Source organism: Girardinichthys multiradiatus, chromosome 8, assembly GCF_021462225.1.
Source record: "Girardinichthys multiradiatus isolate DD_20200921_A chromosome 8, DD_fGirMul_XY1, whole genome shotgun sequence".
NCBI classification, from domain to species: Eukaryota; Metazoa; Chordata; class Actinopteri; order Cyprinodontiformes; family Goodeidae; genus Girardinichthys; species Girardinichthys multiradiatus.
In genome coordinates, this window is record NC_061801.1 from 17,328,409 (window position 1) to 17,349,684 (window position 21,276).

Below are 21,276 nucleotides of genomic sequence, written 5' to 3' on the forward strand. Positions count from 1 at the left end.
AATCAACGAGTTAACTCTAAACACCTGCAAAAGATTCCTGAGGCCTTTAAAACTCCCAGCCTGGTTCATCACTCAAAACCCCAATCATGGGTAAGACTGCCGACCTGACTGCTGTCCAGAAGGCCACTATTGACACCCTCAAGCTAGAGGGTAAGACACAGAAAGAAATTTCTGAACGAATAGGCTGTTCCCAGAGTGCTGTATCAAGGCACCTCAGTGGGAAGTCTGTGGGAAGGAAAAAGTGTGGCAGAAAACGCTGCACAACGAGAAGAGGTGACCGGACCCTGAGAAAGATTGTGGAGAAGGGCCGATTCCAGACCTTGGGGGACCTGCGGAAACAGTGGACTGAGTCTGGAGTAGAAACATCCAGAGCCACCGTGCACAGGCGTGTGCAGGAAATGGGCTACAGAGAAGCAGCACTGGACTGTTGCTCAGTGGTCCGAAGTACTTTTTTCGGATGAAAGCAAATTCTGCATGTCATTCGGAAATCAAGGTGCCAGAGTCTGGAGGAAGACTGGGGAGAAGGAAATGCCAAAATGCCAGAAGTCCAGTGTCAAGTACCCACAGTCAGTGATGGTCTGGGGTGCCGTGTCAGCTGCTGGTGTTGGTCCACTGTGTTTTATCAAGGGCAGGGTCAATGCAGCTAGATATCAGGAGATTTTGGAGCACTTCATGCTTCCATCTGCTGAAAAGCTTTATGGAGATGAAGATTTCATTTTTCAGCACGACCCGGCACCTGCTCACAGTGCCAAAACCACTGGTAAATGGTTTACTGACCATGGTATCACTGTGCTCAATTGGCCTGCCAACTCTCCTGACCTGAACCCCATAGAGAATCTGTGGGATATTGTGAAGAGAACGTTGAGAGACTCAAGACCCAACACTCTGGATGAGCTAAAGGCTGCTATCGAAGCATCCTGGGCCTCCATAAGACCTCAGCAGTGCCACAGACTGATTGCCTCCATGCCACGCTGCATTGAAGCAGTCATTTCTGCAAAAGGATTCCTGACCAAGTATTGAGTGCATAACTGTACATCTGTATTAAGACAATAAAACACCTGAAATATTTCAGTTAGTGTGCAATGAATCTAAAATATATGAATGTTAAATTTTCATCATGACATTATGGAAAATAATGAACTTTATCACAATATGCTAATATTTTGAGAGGATCAGAGATTAACAATGTCAGAACTAGTCTGATTTAATGTATTTCTGTTTACTGAATTAATCTGTGGAATAATTGGTCTAAAAAAAAACAAAGAATGGATCAATTTTTATTTTTTAGAAAATAATAAAATATATTATGCTGCCAAGATATAATGAAATATATTGACTTAGTGGAGGGCTTTATTATAAAATATATCTTCTTTCCTTACTGCTTGCTTTTTGTCCAAAGATGTGTTTTGTTGGTTTCCCTAGTTTATGTTTTAGTAAATTGTCAAATCTTTGCAAAGAAGGGATAGATAACATTTTTCTTCTTTCATTCAGTTTTTTCAGTCTCATTCAAATTAAATGTTATATTTATTTTGTTATTGAATTAAATAAAATTCATAAAGTAAATTTTAAAAATATACATGTGCCACTGTAAACATAAGTAGGAAAAACTGGCTTTTACCAACAATGAGTTTTAGTTTCATTTAGGTAATGCAAAATCTGCTTTTAATGCTTTTAAGTTTATCTGAATATGAAGGCTCAAGGTGCGACCCTAACAGTAATGGGTACTGTGCCCTCTGCTGACCAAGCCCAGAGTTTCTTGCCTTGTAAAAGTATAACTGTTGAACCTCAGCACATTTGTTCATCTACAAATTTCATTGTATTTTATTGGGATTTAATGTGATGGATCAAAATTATATACAAATAGAAGAAAAATACTAGGTTTAAAATGCTTTTTTTCCCCGTACAAATCTAAAACAAAGCAACCAGTTGCCTTCAGAAGTCACTTAATAAGTAAATGTAAAGAAAAAAAAAACAAATATCCCAGGCTTGGACATGTCAACTTATCTAAAAATGGAGGGTTCAAAAGCAGACCTAACAACAAGCCATATCGGATACACAGGAAACATGTGGAAGACAATATTCTCAGCAGATGAGACTAAACTGAACTTTTTGGCCTACTTGCAAAGTGTGGTGGAAAACAATCCCAACCCTTTCCCATGGTCATTGCTGCATCATGCTGTGGGGCATCCTGCAGGGACTGGGAAGCTTGTCAGAATTGATGTGAAGATCAATGGAGAAATATAGAGTGCAATCTTGAAAATCTGTTAAAACCTGCAAAACATAAGACTATGGAGGATTTTCACTTTCCTGCAGAGTATGGACCATAGGCAAGTAGCTATTAAAACCAATGGTTTAGATCAACACAGAGCACACCTAAAGTTAAATGGGAATCTGTGGGAAGATTTTAATAATTCCTGTTCCGACCCTCTCCACACAATCTGAGCTATTTTGCAGAGTAGGCTAAACATTTGAGTCTGTAGATGTGCAAAGCTGATAGACATACTCTAAAAGACTTAGTTGTTTTTGCAGTAAATGTTGGTTTTATAAAATACTGACTCAGTGGATCTACAGGTACACCTAGAAGAATTTTGACATTCTGCAAAAGTTCAATATTTGATGGTACTTCAAAAAGTAAAACGGATTCATTACACAATGTGAAAAATTTCAAGCCTTTATTTCTCATGATAATTATGGCTTACAGATAATGAAAACCCAAAGTCCAGTGTCTAAGATATAATATTACAGAAGATCAATAAGAAATTATTTTTTAAACAGAAATGTCAGGCGTCTGAGAAGTATGTTAATTTCTACGCACTCCATTCTTGGTTGGGGCTCCTTTTGCATAAATTACTGCATCAATGCAGCATGGCATAGAGGCCAATAAAGCACAGCAACACCTTGGTCATTAAACCAGCTTTTGGCACATTTGGGACTCTAGATAGGTTTCCAAGTCCTGCCGGAAAATGAAATCAGCATCATGAAGTGCTCAGAAATGTCCTGGTAGATGGCTGCGTTGGTTGTGGACATCAGATAACACTGTTGATAACATGGCACTCTAAATCATCACCTACGGTGAAACTTTCACACTGGACTTTAGACCGCAGTTTCTGAATAAACATATATAGTATACTATAGTATCACTTTATTAAAATATAACTCTTTATTAAATTCTTAAGCCTTTATAAATTGTTGAATACCAACCTCTATCACAGTGAAACGAACTATGTGAAGCAAAAAAGTGTGAAGCTTAAAGCCAACTCAACAACTAGAAGTAGTGAAAACAATGAAAATAGTGACAGTCTTTTCAAAAGACGACTAAAGGATGCTGATTAAACAATAGTAACTTAAGTGAAGGCCATGTGTTAATGTAACACATTATGAACAGAGTTAGTGGCAGAGTGAGGTGTACAAGGAAACATGTTTAAATGAAGTGATTACTTTTAAGACAAAAACACAAAATTAAAACATGCATACCGGTATGCCATTTAGATTAACCATGTAAAACTTACATTAATACAACAATTAACTACACCCAGTACTGTTTTGTGTGCATCACAGGCCTGTGGTGATCATGTTTGGGTATATTGTTCTGTCTGACGTAACAAGGATCATAATAATCCCACTCCAGCGCTGAGGACAGCAGTCCGTTGGACAGCCCGTCACTATCTGCTGACAAAATGCGCAGGGAGACACCTGGAAGAGACAATGTCCACAGCCCTGCATTGTTACAATGAACAAACATAACTGCTTGTAATAAAATGTTGTCATTTTGCTTCATGCATAAAATTTCCGAGTCAGTGCAACATCATATAGAGTTCCTCGTATACTGAATGTTAGGTGCCATGTTATCTGAACTATATTGTAAGTAGGAAGATTAACATGAAATGTACATTGACTTGACAGTTACACTGAATAAGGGCTGGGTGCAGGAGGCTCTTGTACCTGCACTTGCTCCAAAATCGCTGTCCAGTCCAGGACCCACAGTGGACATATTCAGACTGGATGCCTCCGACGTTGGGTTGATGTGTTCACACTCCATGACCAGCTTGTCGTACGGATGCACAAGAGTTACTGCGTTCACTTCTGTCAACCTCTCCAAAGTACTGCTGCGACGAATGTGATCCAAATGCTCCGTTTCCTGCTGTGAATCAAGGAAAAAGAAACTGACAAGTTGACAGATATGTTACAAACATAATCCCCAGCTACAGACTGCAGAATTGCACTTCTTGTAGTTCCTTTGATTTTTCCTCAGTTCCTATGATTCTCAAATTCAGCATTGTTAAAAGGCAATAACTCAAATGTTCTTGATGAAAAGATACAACAGCTGATCCTTAATCTCAATGACTTTATGGCTGTTGCATAGGCTTATGCTGACTGCAACTGATACTTAAGCAAAATTGGAAAATACAAGTGTATAAATACAGCAACTTGCAGAGTGAGATTTATTGGACTAACAGTCTACGTACACTGATTAGTATGTAGACTGACGCATATTCATTTTGGGCTTTTAATTATGCACTTGAACCTGTTTTTTGTTGGGGCAGGTTGCACAAGTTTGAAATTTCTGACTGACTGAGAGAATCTAAATTATACAAACAGACTCAAATATATACACACACTACTGCTTATTTTTAAGGCTAAGGTTTCTGAGAAAGTTGCAGAGAGACCACATACTGTTGTAGCAATCAACAAGCTTCTGGCATACTTGTTGCTGGATTTTGGACCATTCTCCTTGCCAGGACTGAGCCTGGGGTTATATAAATTGGTTGGTTTACAGGCAAAGACCAAGCCTATAAGCACAGTTCACAAATTTTAAATATGTTTCTGATCAGAGCCATTACAGAAGCCTAAAATAGCCTGCTTCATCCATTATAAAATCAATTTTGCATGTGTGTTTTGGGATTATTGTACTTTTGGAACACCAAGATATTTTCATTTCTTCACCATTTGACATAAACAGTCACCCTCAGATTAGGATTAATGGAAATTAGTCAGTATGAGAAAAACCCAAAACCACAATGACTCAAACCTATCATAAACTGGAAGATACTGGAACACTAATCACCCTGTTCACAGTGAAGCCAGTTTTACATTAGCATAGGCTCAAAGGGTCGTGACCAATAATATAAACAAGTGCTCCAAAATTGTTGCCTTCAAGATCAATATAAATTATCAGTTGCTCACAGGACCAGCTCAATGCCTTCTGAAGAAAGGTTTGAACAAGAATTGAATTATTTGGCCTCAATGACAAGAAGAAATACTGTACAAGTCAATGTGAGGCTCTCAGGCCTAAGAACACTATATCAACTGTCAAGTATGGCAGTGGTAGCATCATGCTGAGTGTCTGTTTTACTGCCAGTGGTTACACAAACTGGGTGGAATAATAAAGATGGAGGAGTTCTTCCAAATTCTTCAGGGAAATTATCCCAAACACACATGGAAACTATTAAGAGAAGACGACGCAGATGGACAAATAAAAATGGGTTCTCGCTAAAGTTCACGTGTGTGAAGGCAGACAAGTGAATACGTTTGGCAATATGGATATTGGTTATTGGAAAATAAACAAGCAAAATCTAAGTGAAATGTGAATCTTGATCTAAACATCTTGAGAAGCATTCAAAGTCCCAAACACTCTAAACTAATATTTGCACAACTGTCTTCTCTCTCTTACACAGAACTCACTCACCATTGGAGAGTTTGGCGGAACCAAGTTGACTCTGGTTTCAGCCTCTGAATCGCTGGACTGCAGTGCAACCGGTGCACTCCGACACCAGTCCGGCTTACTGATGCTGTAAGTCCGTGAGCTGGGAAGAATGTGGAGCTTTGGGGTGAAGCCCTGCGCGGAGGACGCTGCACGCCTGGTTCTCGGCGCCCTCAGGGACCCTGAGGCGGTCGCACCGTCGGGCCTCAGCAGCCGGATCCTGTGAGTCAGCCCGGCCCCGTCTCTGGACGACGCTCTTGAAGAAGTAACGGGATGGGCAAGGACGGGCTCCGAAAGGGACATGTAGGCTGCCCTTCCGTCCCGCAGCGGGGAAAAGGCCACGTCGGATAGTCTGAGTCTCGACAGGGTGGACCGCAGGAGCATCTCCTCCGTGTCTTCTCGCCTCTGTCTGCTGGTCTTCTTTGACAGGACCAAGATCTTGTAGCCCAGAAAGAAGCAATTCAGCAGGAGGAGAATGACAACACAGGGAATGAGCAGGAGGACAGCTAAAGTCAGATTTGTCACAGGGTAACTTTCAGTCAGATTTTGTGGGGAGCTCTGACGTATTTGCGACATTTCATTCCCGAACGCATTGCGGGTAAATTTAAAGAAACGCAAATCTCCGTTGGCTCTTCAGCCAGTCTAAGGTTACTCAGGTGCTTTGATGTTCCAATCAGTGAGGATTACTTTAAGTTTAATCAGGGAAATTCACACACATGTTCATCACATGCATCTCCATCGCCGTGGATGAAAACTGTTATTCATATGAATGTGACAAAAGTGAGGATGCAGCCATTAATTAAAACGGTTATAAACAACAGTTCAACAGGTGTATCTTGTTTGCAAGATACTGTTGCAACAATCATCGGCCGCTAGATGGCAGCAAGTGCATCCAAACTTTCAACATATTTGAAACTCAACAGCTCTGGTGTTACTGTATATTTATGTACAATGTCACTGTGTAGAATTTCCACCAAACGGATTTGCAGTATCAGGCATAGGACAAACGCCCGAAATATTGTATATGATTAAAACTGTTTTATGTTATAAATGTCACAATGGCCAACAACATCTACAAGTAATCAGACCTGCCAGAAATAATCTCAAAAACCACATCTCTTTTGGTCGCAAGGCTTTTATTACATTCGTTTCCATTTAGACATTGACCCAAATAATGACATGTTTCATAGAAATGACCAGATTTATACAGAAGACAACATCTGGGAAACCATAATGGGAGGACAGAAAATTTGGAACTGCAGAAGATGCAAAAGTTTCATAAACCTCAAGAACAAATACAAAATCAGGTATTATACAAAGGAGAACAATACAAGGTCCATGTACAGTCTTTGGGGGTATGTCTATCAGCTTTGCACATCTATAGACTGGCATTTTTCCCTAATATACAAAAAATCTCCAGCTCAGTCGGATTGGATGTAGAAAGTTGGGATTTAGGTCTGGGCCATTCTAACACACGAATATGCTTGATCTAAACTAGGGGTGTCCACCTCCCCAAAGGATAGTTCCCTGCATCTTTTAGCTGTGTCCTTGCTCCAACTCAGTTGAATACCTAAATGACCTCTTCAAGTTCAGCAGAGGCCAGGAAATTGGCCATTTATTTGATTTAGATGTCTGGAATCAAGGCAAAACACAGAATATGGAAGACGGTTGCCCTTGAGGACTGACTGCAGACACCACAGATATAAACCATTCACCTATAGCTCAGACTGTATAGTCAATGTTATTGTTCTGCTAGAAGGTAAACATCCATACCAGTCTCAAGTCTTTTGCAGCCCCTGACATCTTTTTCCCCCAAGGTTTTTTCTATGTTCACCTTCATCCATTTTCATTTTTACCCTGGCAGACCTCAATGTCCCTGCATAAGAAAAGCATTCCCACAGCATGATAGTGCCACCAACATGTTTAACTGTGCGGATGGTGTGTTCATAGTCATGCGCCAGTGTTAGTTTCCCCCACTGATGGCAAATTGCACTTGAGTTCGATTTTGTTTTTTATTAAATGTATTTCTTTTTGGCACTAGTGGCCTTTATTTATCAGTAGCTTGACAGGAAGAAGGAAAGAGAAAGAAGGGGAAGACTTGCAGTAAATGCAGGGATGGGAATCAAACCCGAGACAGATGTGTCGAGGACGATAGGCTCTATATGTGTGTGCTCTTCTGCTGATCCATGCTTTGCCCCAATTTTGATTTATATGACCTTCTTCCACATGTTTTCTGTGTCCCCTACATGGTTTGTGGGAAACTGTTAATACAACTTTCTATCAGCTATACATTTTCCTGCCTCTCTTCCATAAAGCCAATATTTCTATTAAAAGTTTCTGCTGCTTAAGCTGTGGATCTCTACAGCTCCTTCAAAATTACTATGAACAGTCAGATGTTGCTTAAATGCACTTAACTGATTTATCATCAGAAGGTTTGATCACCTCTATAAAAGCAGTTATAGCATTCCACTGCTCTGGAGCATATATTTATGCACTAACACAACACAAATATAGAAATATGTAAGCAATGACCTTATAGTGAAGCAATTGTTGCTGCCCATCAATCTGGGAAGGGTTATAAGGCAATTTCCATAAAATTTCAAGTCCTAATTCCAAATTGAGAAAGATTATTTTCAAGTGGAAAATATTTGACACAGCTGCCAGATTTTTGGAAAAACCAAGAGCCATTAAAAATTGACAATAACACAGAATATACTGCAAAAGCACTCTGGGAGTTGTCAATGAATCATTAAGAAATGGCGACTGAAGGCAGTAGCCCAAAGAGTTCAGACAAAGCAATAAAAGCCAGTGGTGATGTCTCTGGGTTCTTCATTTAAAGTAGTAGTTGTTTCAAATAATTTGCAATGAAGTGTTTATGATTGACTTTAAAGGTTTATTTATAAAGTATTTGTGCAAATACATTGGAGGTCTAAAAAAGGAGCACTCTACCTGTAAATAGTTGTAAGTTCTAAATCATGTCTGGTTTATGTATTAAGGCCCTAAAACTGAATCTAAATATTTGTACTGTAGGTCTAAGTTAATTTACAACATTGACATGAATGTGTTTTGGTGAACAGAGAAGGAGGTCTCCATGTTCATTTGTTTATAGACTTAATCTGTTGGAGCATGAAGAAGTATTATAAGTCTATGCCTATATACAATATATTGCCAAAAGTATTGGGTTACACCTCCAAATCAATGAATTATGTTGTTACAATCATTTCCATGGCTGCCATTGAATGAGGTTTGGTGTGGAAAAACCTCACTGGTCTGCACAGAGTCCTGACCTTCACCTTCTTGAACACCTTTGTGATGAATTAGAACAGAGGCTGCAATTCTTGATTTCTCAACTTAACTATGAACACACTCCTAAACCTTGTTGAAGATGTTTACAGAATAGTTAAGGTTGTTATTGCTCGCAATGGTGGGTGCATCAACAAATTGGACCTTATAGATTAAGAATAGGACGTGATCAAGGTTCACATACATGTAAAAGCAGGAAGACATATACTTTTGGCAATATAGTGTAAGTCATTTAGGTTCTTGTACACACAACAATAGAAAACAACAGTCATGTTTGTGTTTTTATTTTATTTTATTTTATCTTATTTTTCATGCTGAAGAAAAAAGTAGGAACACATCAGCAGCTCTTATTGAAGAATGTATACAAACGTTTCTAGTCATTCAATAGAACATTTGACAAGAGAATCTCTTTTAGAGACAAAATGTTTTCATTTTGTACACAAAGTAGAACTTTGCACACAAGTAGTTTTTGCTATTGTAATAAATCAATGCAAAATATCAGTCATATGAGCACCATATAACCATAAGAATAAGAAGAAGAAAAAGAAGAAAGGTGTTTTTTTCTTCACTTGTTTCTACCTTTCAGGTTTAAGAAAGTCCATACAGACTTAAATCACACACTGATATCCTGCCATAAGCTTGCAAGTATAACAGTACAGGTACACCTTTTCATCTAGGAGAAGGCTGTTGAATGAATGCTTGCGTCACACAGCTAAGAAACTTTCACTCATGTGGCACCAAAACTTGTGCATTGTCCTAGGAGTACAGAAAGTCTCCTCTCCAAAGTCCAGTTTGACTTACAACTGAGCTCTACTTGCTTTTCCAAAACACAATAAGAGGTTGTGATTGGTTTTGATATTAGCACCGTAGGCAAGGGTGTGTTAGAGAATTGAGAAAGACACATAGTGAGGTTGTGTCAAATAGAAGTGGAGCAGGCTAGCACTGTCCTAGGCTGTGCTTGATGATTTCGCGGGACTGCGGTGGGATTCTATCAGGAAAAAGCACCTGGAACTCCACCACCAAGTCGCCCCGTTGGGACTGGCTCTTGGGTAGTGGGAGACCCTCGCCCCTCAGTCGTCTGACCTCGCCTGGCTTGATAATGTTGCTGCATGGTAGAGGCATCATGCGGTTGTCTAGTGTTGGGACATTGAGTGTGCATCCACAGAGAGCCTGGAGAGAAAACAAGGGAGAGATAAAGTTAGTTCTGGAGGCCTGTTGTCAATATTAGCTTCCAAATCAATGAAGGGGAGCATGCACAGTTTCGTAACTGATCAATATTATGTATGTGTACTTGTGAAAGGATTTTCTGAGTTATACAACAGTAGTACAGATGTTATAATCGACGTTCTATTTTGCGCCTGTGTGTGGGAGTCAAGTGTTTCAGTGACTGATAGGGAGCCAAGGGAGGACGGAGGAGCTATTTGAAATGTCAGTCTCTGTGACTGTTGCTCTGGTAATCTATGCGTGGGTTGGTGGAACTGAGAGGCTGAGAAAGAACGAGGCTGTAGAACTGTCTCTTTTACTCTCTCTCCCTGGCTTGTTGAGGCTGCAGCGAACGTAAGGGAGGCTGAAGTGCGATTTGTGGTTGCAGTCAGCAAGCAGGCTAAATTTAGCTCTTTTTTCCCTCTCACTCTGCAGGGGCTGCTGAGGTAACGGAAGTGTTGGTAGACTGCCGCCACTCGGTTTGTGTGGGTCTGTCAGCCAACTGTGAGTGGGGGGCTCAGATGCCCAAAATGGAACACAGTGTTCTGTCTCTGGACTGCATTAAGAGTGGTTTAAGGTTTGTGTGCTAAGGATGATTGTCAGTTCTTGTTTTCTTTAAAATTTCAAGAACAAAAGGTGGTAGATTGTAGCCTTTCTTTGAGTTGTTGAGTGTTTTAGAATATGGTTTATGTGGACTCTAACTAACAGAAAACGTACCTCTTTAAGGGTGATCTGGGCTGTGAAGATGATGTTGGACCCATCTCTTTTGTACTGTGGGTGGTCTTGATCCCTGAGAATGAAGGTGATGTCAGCAGGGGGGCTGTTGGGTGTCTCATCTCCTTCCCTGGGGAAGGTGATCCTGGTTCCAGCCTTCCAGCCTTTCTGCACCACAACGTTCAGCACCTTCTCCTCGGTCCGCAGGCTCCGGCCATCGGAGTTAAGGCGGCTGCGTGTGATCTTCATTTGCTTTGTGCAGCCATACATCACCTCTTCCAAGGTCACCGGCAAGTCGTGAACCACAGCCTCGCCAGACAGGTGCCTTGCACCCTTCCGCAGGCCGGCCTCATTGTCGGCAAAGCCACCCAGGTGAGTGAAGGTGGACCGCCGGAAGGCGTTGAAGAGGTCGTCATCGCCATCCGGGTCGCTGCCAAAGATGTCAAAGTGGTCGGAGTTGTGGAAAAAGGAGGAGAAGGTGGCATGGGGATCATTTTGGAAATTGTGGCGGAAAATGTTGCCTTGGCCTGCTGAAATTCCATTTTTAAGGCCTAAAGGAAATAGAAAAGAGAAGAAGTTAAGACAAATCTTTAAAACATGTTTTCTGCCAAACCAAGAAGAGACATCTTTTTGCAGCTTGAATAATAAAATTTTCTCACAGCTGTTATTACGCACATGTTGCGCATGAAAGTTTTATCCATAAACTCTGATGGCAGTTTTGATTGAAACTATTCAAAAATGTACATCAAGTCACATCTGCTCACCTTCTTCTCCGAAATGGTCATAAATGCTCCTCTTCTGGGGGTCGGCCAGGATCTCGTAAGCCTCTGCAATCTCTTTGAACTTCTCCTCTGCATCTGGGTCACTGTTCTTGTCCGGGTGGAATTTGAGGGCCATCTTCCTGTAGGCTTTCTTGATCTCATCTTCATTAGATTCAGGCAAGACACCCAGGACCTTGTAGAAGTCCTTGCCTGCGGGTTTGATGGACAGGCAGGGTGTATCCTGCTCAGACTTGGTGCTCTCCTGCAGATTTACAAAGATTTAAGCTTTTAGACCACTTTGCCATTCCTTCTATGTTGATGTGTGTGTAGTGACGTTTAATTTGATTTATTTATAAGACTAGTGGTTAATGATACCTGTCCATGAACTATAATTCCAAACTGAATAACTGATGCAAACCGCAGTGTATAATCTATAAATATCCAGAAAATCACCTCTAGCAATAACTGAGGGGAAACACCCTTATCTCGTGCTACTGGGAAGATACATGAATTTCATAGGCTGATCCTCAACCCAACGTGAGAAAGAGGGGGGTAAATCTTGTGAGGGGATCGTTAGAAGCAAAAGACTTTCCCCCAACAACGGAGAATCTCTGCAGCGATTGGCTGTTGGGGAATCCGCGTTTCTAGCATGTGAGTGAATGAAATGACAGCATATCCTAAAGATGCCGGTGGAGTACTGACTATGACAGAGAATGACATACAACTTTAAAATACATGGAATAAACTTTGTAAAAACTGTGCTTACCGCTGATGATGACGATCCGGAGCTGTCACCCCTGTGCATAACTCGCACTTTGCACTTGACATTTCCATTCTTTTGCTTCACACCGAACTGGGTCCAGATGAGAACCATGATGGAAAGATTTTTCTGCTGTTTGTTTTTAAGGGCTGCTACGTGTCGCTGTCCACTGGCTGTGTGGTGCTGAAATCGCTCGGTTTGCTCCGGGCTCTCTAAGCTCCGTCCTGTCTGAGATCTGATCGGCTCTGTCTTAAATACCGCTGCCGCAGCTCCCTTTTATCGTCCCCTCCGCCGCCCACGCAGCCCGGTCGAGCTTTCCCGGGACCGCCCATTTCCTCACGGGATGCCGGTGTGCTCAGTGTGCTCGGTGAAAGGCCATTGGTGCTCGCGCGATGATCAGGCGGATGTTGCAGCCTCCTTTCCCTTCTCGAGACTTGCTTCCGGAGTTCTTGAAGGCAGACCGGAGCAGACAGTCACGACTCGGTACACCGAGTCCTCTTCTTTAGATAGAACAGACTGGAGAAAAAAAAGGAAACACTGTGTCTGCACAGACAGTTCCTGAGTAATAAAATTTCATAGACGGGAGTCCCTATGCTGACATTATCCCCAGCGCAACCAACTGTCTTTAGAAGTAACCTAATTAGTTGATAGAGTTCTCTTGCATACACTTTTATTTCAGTACAAATACACCTGTTCTGTGAAGTCCTCAGAGGTTTTTTCGAGAATATTAGTGAACAAACACCATGAAGTCCGAGGAACACAGCTGACAAGTCAGGCATAGAGTCTTACATCTCACAGAGTTATTTTTCATCCATCATCAACAAATAAAGAAAGATGGCACAAGTACAAACCTGCAAAGAGGTGACAGCTGCCTAATTTGATAGGCCAAACAAACAGGGCAGTAATCAGAGAAAAATCTAAGAGGCCCATGGTAACTCTGAAGAGCTGCAGAGATCAACCAGATCATTCAGATGGGATAATGATGATAGAAGGTAGCAACTGTTAAAAAACAAAATGAAGATCCCATCTGTAGTATATCACACGCCTCATTGGGACCACGGGTAACATGTGAAATAAGGTACTCTAATTTTAAGACACAATAGTTGATATTTGACTTACATGTAAAATGCTATGTGTAGTGGAAAATTGACTCTGCACATCACCCTAATTCAGCATCCTCAGCATGGACAGCAAAGATGGTCAGAGATGAAGGGAAGGTGGATAGAGTTTAATATAGGCAACTCCTAGAAAAAGACCTTTTAGAGGCTTAAGCCTGGGGTGGAAGTTCACCTTTTGAGAGTACAACAACCATAAACATACAGTCCTGCTTGTTTAGGTCCTGGCTATATGTTGAGGAACGGTTTAGATCAAAGGACATTTATGTGTTTAAACAGCTAACTCAAAGGCCAGGTCTAAATCCAACCATAAATCTATAGCAAGACTTGATTATTGCTTATTCGTGGATGCTCTCTGTCCAAGTTTGAGCAATTTTCTAAAGAATCATAGGCAAAACCCTTGGTCTCTATAATGCTGGTAGAAACAAACCCTAAAGATGTGAATATTTTTGCAATGCACTAAATAAGAAATCCAACTACTCACCAAGAACACATGCACCGTTGGTCCAAAGTGGTAGTAAATCATTGCCTACCTTTGCAAATCCTGTGCACTTCCAGATTTTGTAATATTCTTAGAGAATCTTTTTTTAATTACTATTAAGACTGTAGTGGTTGACAGTGTTCCCAATACTTTGCACAGCCCCATAGTATTTAGAAGAGCAGTTATCATCACTGAACAGGTGTTCTTGACAAAATGACAGCTGAGTGTGTGTTAATTTGCCACATACAATATTGTTAGATTAATACAGATTCAAGAATAAAGTTTGAGGTTTGTTGAGAATGAGCTATTTTTCCTTGGCAAAATTGTTATGCATTCTTGTAGCTTTCACCTCACAATTTCTCACTATAAATGGCAAGCTAGAAAAAAAAACAGGGGTTATGCAATGATTTACCTATTTCTATACCTTTTCTCTGAATGATGATAAAAATAAGTGTTAGAAAATCAGATATGTGCCACTAACTGGTTCTGTAAAAGCTCTTTAAGTCAAAACAATTGTATTATGAGGTATAACAAGCTACTTAAGTGCAACATAAAGGCATAACATACATTTTAAAGCCAGGAGAACAGTGTGCATCAGTAGACGTAAACACAGTAGAATAACCCCAGAATAAGCCTAATAGATGTAAAAAAAAATAATTTTACGAAATGTGTCAGAAAAGACTTTCCTGGATTAAATCAGATTTAATATTATCCCCAGGACTTCATGACACACACAAAAACCACAATTGAATTAGAATGTTAGAATGTTCCAGTCACCAAAAATGAAAGTCTATTGTCTGCAGCTCAAATGAGCTATTGAAGTTTGCAGCTTCTCATAGAAAGCAATGGATCAAGCAGGTGTTTATATAAATGCTCCCGCCTACGAGAGACAGCATAAAATGGTGCTGCTGGATGAAAATGAAGGCAAAGCAACGCACACGGGCCACTTGACAAAAAGCAGCTGTAGGAGTAAAAAGCCAGCTCCATGTTATCTAACCCAATGTGTTAAAAAAAAAACTGGTTGGTGATGTTAATGTGGACATTTTGTGATGTGTGAAATTTTGAGATGCTGACAGGTATCGTGCAAACTAATTTAAATGTATTCCAGACATAATAATGTTAAGCTCATGAAAATTAGGAACTGTGTAGGAAAAAAAGAAACATGCATTTCAATTTTACTTTAAATCAATGTAAAAAAAAACTATAAACAGCACCTAAATGTTCTTGCTGTTGGTGGAGGGTAAAATGAGCAGATATTAATACTGGCAGAGGAGCAGACAGGAATGTCAGCACAATTATTACAATCTCATCAATCACAGGATTGGGTGGAATAGACCATATGTTGTGGGGTAACTTCCACTGATGCACTTAACTCTACATTAGTTGTTTTATTGCATAATTCAGTAGGGGTTTACAAGTGAAGAAAACTATATACAGTGCACATAAAACTGTACACACCCATGTTAAAAATGTAAGGTTTCTGTGGAGTAAATGCTGTAGATAAGACCATGATAAATCTTTTCAAAACTTTCATCTTTATTGTGACATTTAATCTCCAAAATTCCACAAAAAACATACAAATCTGTTAGAGAGAAATATTGCAAGTTGCAACAATCTGGTTGCATAAGTTTTCATATCCTTTAACAAAATGTTGTTTAAGCACCTTTGATTCAGTTTCAGCATTCAGTCTTCATCAGTCGGTGTTTGTTTGTAGGCATCTATCAGCATGCCACATCTAGATTGGGCAATATTTGCCCTCTCCTCCTTGCAAAACTTCTCCAGATCTCTTTGATTGGGACAACAGCTCATGTCCAGATTCCTCCTCTGGTGATTTCTCAGATTTTCTGTCAGATTTAGGTCTGAACTCTGGCAAACTCTGGTAAAAGTTTACTTTCATGCAGGTAATTCTTTTGTTGATTTGAAGGTATGCTTGAGTTCACCATAATGGTAAAAAAATCTTGTTTTGTCACAGTCACAGAGACTGACATTTCAAAAAGAAATCTTCAGATTTGTAGCAGACATCTGAAGATTTTCTGTCAAAACTGACTGAAATTTTGAACTATTCAGGATTTCTTCTACCTTGACAAAAAGATCAAGTTTTTGTATATGAGGAAAACTCCTCAAAGAGCATGATGATGCTACCACCATGTTTCACTATGAGAATGGTATTCTTTTAGTGATGCTTTGTTGTGCCTCAAACAACACAGTGGAAACGCAACCAACAGTTAACCTTGGTTTCTTCTGATCATTACAAATCCTTCCACGTCATATTGAGAACACCGGTGACTGTTGTGACATGTAGAACACAACCAGTACAAACCAGAAAATCCTGCAGATCCTTCAGGATCCTGGTAGGCATCCTGACCAATTTCTGTCTTAATTTTTTAATCACTCGTACTCGTCATCTTCCGCTTATCCGGGACCGGGTTCCGGTGGCAGGAGACTCAGCAGAGACGCCCAGACGTCCCTCTCCCCAGACACCTCCTCCAGCTCCTCCGGGGGGAGGCCAAGGCGTTACCAGGCTAGCCGAGAGACATAGTGCCTCCAGCGTGTACTGGGCCGTCCCCTGGGCCTCCTCCCGGTGGGACGTGCCTGGAACACCTCCCGAGGAAGGCGTCCAGGAGGCATCTGGTATAGATGCCCGAGCCACCTCAACTGGCTCCTCTCGATGTGGAGAATCAGCGGCTCTACTCCGAGCCCCTCCCGGATGGCCGAGCTCCTCACCCTATCTCTAAGGGAGTGCCCGTCCACCCTACGGAGGAAGCTCATTTCAGCCGCTTGTATCCGGGATCTCGTTCTTTCGGTCATGACCCAAAGTTCATGGCCATAGGTGAGGGTAGGAACGTAGACCGACCGGTAAATCGAGAGCTTTGCTTTTCGGCTCAGCTCTCTCTTCACCACAACAGACCGGCACAGCGCCCCCATTACTGTGGCAGCCGCACCGATCTGTCTGTCAATCTCCTGCTCCATTCTTCCCTCACTCGTGAACAAGACCCCGAGATACTTGAACTCCTCCACTTGAGGCAGGAACTCCCCTCCAACGTGAAGAGGACAAGCCACCCTTTTACGGTCGAGAACCATGGCCTCTGACTTGGAGGAGCTGATCTTCATCCCAGCCGCTTCACACTCGGCTGTGAACTGCCACAGCGCATGCTGTAGGTCTTGGCTAGAGAGGACCACGTCATCTCCAAATAGAAGAGATGAAATCCACTGGTTCCCAAACCAGACCCCCTCCGGCCCTTGGCTGTGCCTAGAAATCCTGTCCATAAAAGGTATGAATAGGACCGGTGACAAAGGGCAGCCCTGCCGGAGTCCAACATGCACCGGAAACAGGTCCGACTTAGTGTCGGCAATGCGGACCAAACTCCTGCTCCGCTCGTACAGAGACCGGATGGCCCCTAATAAAGGGCCTCCGATTCCATACTCCAGGAGCACCTCCCACGGCATCATGAGGGACACAGTCGAATGCTTTCTCCAGGTCCACAAAACACATGTGGACCGGTTGGGCAAACTCCCATGAACCCTCGAGTACCCTGTAGAGGGTATAGAGCTGGTCTAGTGTTCCATGGCCGGGACGAAAACCACACTGCTCCTCCTGAAGCCGAGGTTTGATTATCGGCCAGACTCTCCTCTCCAATACCCTGGCGTAGGCCTTACCAGGGAGTCTGAGGAGTGTGATCCCCCTGTAGTTGGAACACACCCTCCGGTCACCCTTCAACGCAATGTTGAAGAGGCGTATCAACCATGACAGCCCTACAACATCCAGAGATTTGAGGTACTCAGGGTGGATCTCATCCACCCACAAAGCCTTGCCACCGCGGAGCTTTTTAACCACCTCGGTGATTTCAGCCTGGGTGATGAAAGAGTCCAACCCCGAGTCCCCAGCCTCTGTTTCCACCAGGGAATGCATGATGGCAGGATTAAGGAGATCCTCAATCCTGTAGTTAGATATCCTATTTAATTTAGAAAAAATATCCAACTCTTGCAGTTCAACAGGGTTGTTTTCACTCTTTATACAACAATCATCAGATTCTTGCAACAAAAAAACCCAACACAAAACATTTATCCTTTTTGAATCATTTGTAATAAAAAGATCTAACCTCAGTATCGGTCTTGTTTTATACTCCTTTAATTCATGTCAGTTCAATTCAATTCCACTGTGAGGGGAGAGTTGGACCTAAGCCAAAACCCTGAGGGACACCATAATTCACTGTAGCAGAAGATGACAATGTGCCATTTACTTGCATATTTTGTAATCTGTCAGGTAAATAGGACTTGAATCAGCTTATTTCTTAGTCCATTGTGCAAAAATAATGTCAAAAAATAATGAATAATACTAAATACTGGAGCATGAATAATGAAATAGTGGCAGTTACGGTTTTTAATTGAAGCAAAAGTTCCAACACAAGTAAATTATAGAGAATAAACCATTTTGTGATAAATATAAAACTGTCAGCATATGAAAATCACACACTGATAAAATGCAGCTTCTACCTTGGTGCCATTTTACTCCAATTGAAGTCTGCAGTTCTATTTGAGGCACCACTACACATACTACAGGATTATGACACACATTGTACCATAGTCATGGTTCTGAGCGGCATAGTCACAGGGAGCATACATAAATGGTAATACTTCCTCCTCCGTGAAGCTTCCTCCAATGGAAGATGGAATTTCCTGGGGATTCTCCTTTCGTCTTACAGGAAACAGCAGACAAATTTGGTTGAAACATGATCAGCCCGGAGCGTCATGCGCCAGATAGCAGCTCTCGGATGCTATTCGCAGATCGAGAAGGATGGAGTGAATCAGAACGAGCGACATTTATTCTCTCAGCCCACGGGAACCGTTTGGCTGCATTTGGCCTGTTTTTTTCCCTTTCCTTTAACACATTCACACAATCTCGTTCCTTCTCGCAGAAGCACAAAGTGTCCTGTCAGTCTCACAGGAATGAATGCCGCTTAAAGCATCAAGCTGCAGTGACACTGTTATTGTTGGGTGGTGAGAAGGCTCACATGCATCCTGTTGTTCTCATCATGTTTACTGTTCTCACACATTCTGTTTTCACAGCACTGACAGGCTCCAATTTTTGTTTGATTGTTCTTCCACTTTTTTATTCCCGAGAACATAGCTGTAATTGTATTTATCTAATCAAACCAAATCTGTTTAGCTTATACACTTCATAAATTAAAAACATTATTTAGTAAATCACTTTGACAATGTTTGGACACTCACAGTTACATATTTTTCCAGTTCATATCCACAGAAAAAATACTTAATAGACAAATTGTATCAATTAGAATTTCTTTTATTGTTATAATTAAATCTCACAGCACATTTCATGTTTTTATTATGGGCACATCAGCAGATTGAATTTGAGTTTTTTTGTAAGGTGAACTGTACCAATTATTTGACCTATTTTGTATGACTCATCAATTTTTGAACCCTTGATTTAAGATAGGGAAATTTATACATTTCACCAGTTTAAAAAAAAATATGTATTCAAAAAATGAGACAAAAGCAAGGCATGAAAACCATGAGACAACAGCTGGTTAGAATGGTTGCCAAGTAGTTATGAATACACTGACTAAATGGCTAATTTCAGAGTTTCCCCTTCTTAGAATTAAAAAAGGGAGACAGGAATTGCGTTCAGAAGTTTAATTTAATGTTGATTTGCCTTTATCCCAAGAGGGTCAAAATTATACACATAAGCTCAAATATTTACATACAGTTTTTGCTTTTAGAACATAAAACAATACTTCATATCTGGCAAAGAAAGCCAGAGTAAAAGCAAGAAGCCGTTTTAGAATCAAGAAATCACTTAGAACCCGTCTCACCAGATGAAAGATGCTGAAAGATTTCAAAAATCATCACATCTTTATATAAAGACCTTCAAGAACATGTGAGAAACATATTAATTGACATATGTCACTCTGCAAAGGGTTTGAAGGTGATTTCTACAAATAATTGTTTTTTTCTGCCTCCCAATATATCTAGTATAAAACTAAAAAAGCATTTCAGAAAAATTATACATTATGCTAATTATCAAACACGGTGGTGGGTCTGTGAGGTCTGGGGCTGCTTTGCTGCTTCAGGACCTGGATGACTTGCTGTAATTAATGGAGCAATGAATTCTGGTCTCTACCAGTAAATCCTGAAGGCGAACGTCAAGACATCAGTTCATAACCCTAAACTCAAACACAAGTGAATTTTGTAGCAGGTTGAGAATCAAAAGCACACTACTGATGAATGGCTCAAAAAACGTTTAGGGGGCAAATACTTTTCCACATGAAGCCAGGACGGTTTGGATAACTTTTTTTCCCTTCATAAATAATAATTTGGCTGCATTTGTATTTTATCTGGTTATCTTTGTCTGATTCTAAAATTAGTTTTATGATCTAAAAAGAGTGAAATGTGACAAAAAGGTAACAAACAAAATCTGTAGAGGGGCTAACACTTTCACAGGTACGTGTACTCACACTAATATTTGCATATTTGTCCCTAAGCAAGGTACAGGAAAACCATAATAATTATCAATAATCATACCAAAAGAGTGTATCTCTGATCGCTATTTGAAAGAAATGATTTTTGGTTAGAATTTATTTCTTATGAATTATGATTTTTAAATAATATTTTTGATAAATATTTATAATCAATAATCACATTCTCTTACAAATATTTAGATTGTTTTATCCTAAATGTATTTTCTCTGTCCAGACACCACCTCTTGGGAAAACCGTTCTGATGAACGGAAGTAAAGAAGGTCCAAAGAAGTTGGGTTGCATGGTGAAGGCAATAAAAAAAGCAAACTGCTCACAATAGCAGCTTGGGGAAGCTTATGCTCTCCGGACCAGCAAGCTGGAAGGTGTGTGATGCTGTGGTTCCTATGCCATCTACTCTCGGGGCAGTGGAAGTAGGAACCGCTTCACTCAACGTGATTAGAGACATTGTCTCTTCTGGGGAAAGGCTCAGATTCCTTTTCTGCCGAAGCTCAGAAAGAAAGTTTAGGACAGCTTGTCTTAATCACCCCCGTGATATTAACACTGGATGCACTCACACCAGATTATAACTTAACTTTTGGTTGTTCTTCCACCGACGGATATACTAACATCAGATTGAAGTCAACTTTGGATTAAAGGATTCTTCGAAATAGTAGAGTCTTACTTGCTAGCAAGTTTCAAAGACCTATAATAAATAATAATAAATCTAAATTTGCCAGAGGTATGTAGTGTATGTGTGTG

The 21,276-nt window shown here is 40.8% G+C and overlaps 2 protein-coding genes across 3 annotated transcripts; both read right to left on the reverse strand.

Moving 5' to 3' along the window:
• Positions 1-2,650: 2,650 nt before the first annotated feature.
• Positions 2,651-7,994, reverse strand: hwa (huluwa). 2 transcript variants are annotated; one of them, XM_047373656.1, is made up of 3 exons: positions 5,687-7,994; positions 3,943-4,138; positions 2,651-3,693 (listed from the first exon to the last, which is right to left on the reverse strand). In XM_047373656.1, the coding sequence occupies exons 1-3, from the start codon at positions 6,275-6,277 to the stop codon at positions 3,527-3,529; spliced, it is 954 nt and encodes a 317-aa protein (XP_047229612.1). In that variant the 5' UTR covers positions 6,278-7,994; the 3' UTR covers positions 2,651-3,526. The 2 variants fall into 2 exon arrangements, with proteins under 2 accessions (XP_047229612.1, XP_047229611.1); XM_047373655.1 differs by having other exon boundaries at positions 3,943-4,141; positions 5,687-6,581.
• A 1,283-nt stretch (positions 7,995-9,277) lies between these two features.
• On the reverse strand, positions 9,278-12,745 carry zgc:122979 (uncharacterized protein LOC641576 homolog). Its single transcript, XM_047373654.1, has 4 exons — positions 12,449-12,745; positions 11,686-11,944; positions 10,925-11,472; positions 9,278-10,174 (listed from the first exon to the last, which is right to left on the reverse strand). The coding sequence occupies exons 1-4, from the start codon at positions 12,554-12,556 to the stop codon at positions 9,941-9,943; spliced, it is 1,149 nt and encodes a 382-aa protein (XP_047229610.1). The 5' UTR covers positions 12,557-12,745; the 3' UTR covers positions 9,278-9,940.
• Between the last annotated feature and the right edge of the window lie 8,531 nt (positions 12,746-21,276).

Excerpts from the sequence above, each read along its gene's own strand:
- hwa (XM_047373655.1), bottom strand. The coding sequence starts at position 6,277 with ATGTCGCAAATACGTCAGAGCTCCCCACAAAATCTGACTGAAAGTTAC. Across the intron at positions 4,142-5,686 it reads TTCCGCCAAACTCTCCAATG|CAGGAAACGGAGCATTTGGA; the intron begins GTGAGTGAGTTC and ends CTTGATTCACAG. Across the intron at positions 3,694-3,942 it reads CGATTTTGGAGCAAGTGCAG|GTGTCTCCCTGCGCATTTTG; the intron begins GTACAAGAGCCT and ends TGTCTCTTCCAG.
- zgc:122979 (XM_047373654.1), bottom strand. The coding sequence starts at position 12,556 with ATGGTTCTCATCTGGACCCAGTTCGGTGTGAAGCAAAAGAATGGAAAT. Across the intron at positions 11,945-12,448 it reads CCGGATCGTCATCATCAGCG|GAGAGCACCAAGTCTGAGCA; the intron begins GTAAGCACAGTT and ends GTAAATCTGCAG. Across the intron at positions 10,175-10,924 it reads CCCAGATCACCCTTAAAGAG|GCTCTCTGTGGATGCACACT; the intron begins GTACGTTTTCTG and ends TTTTCTCTCCAG.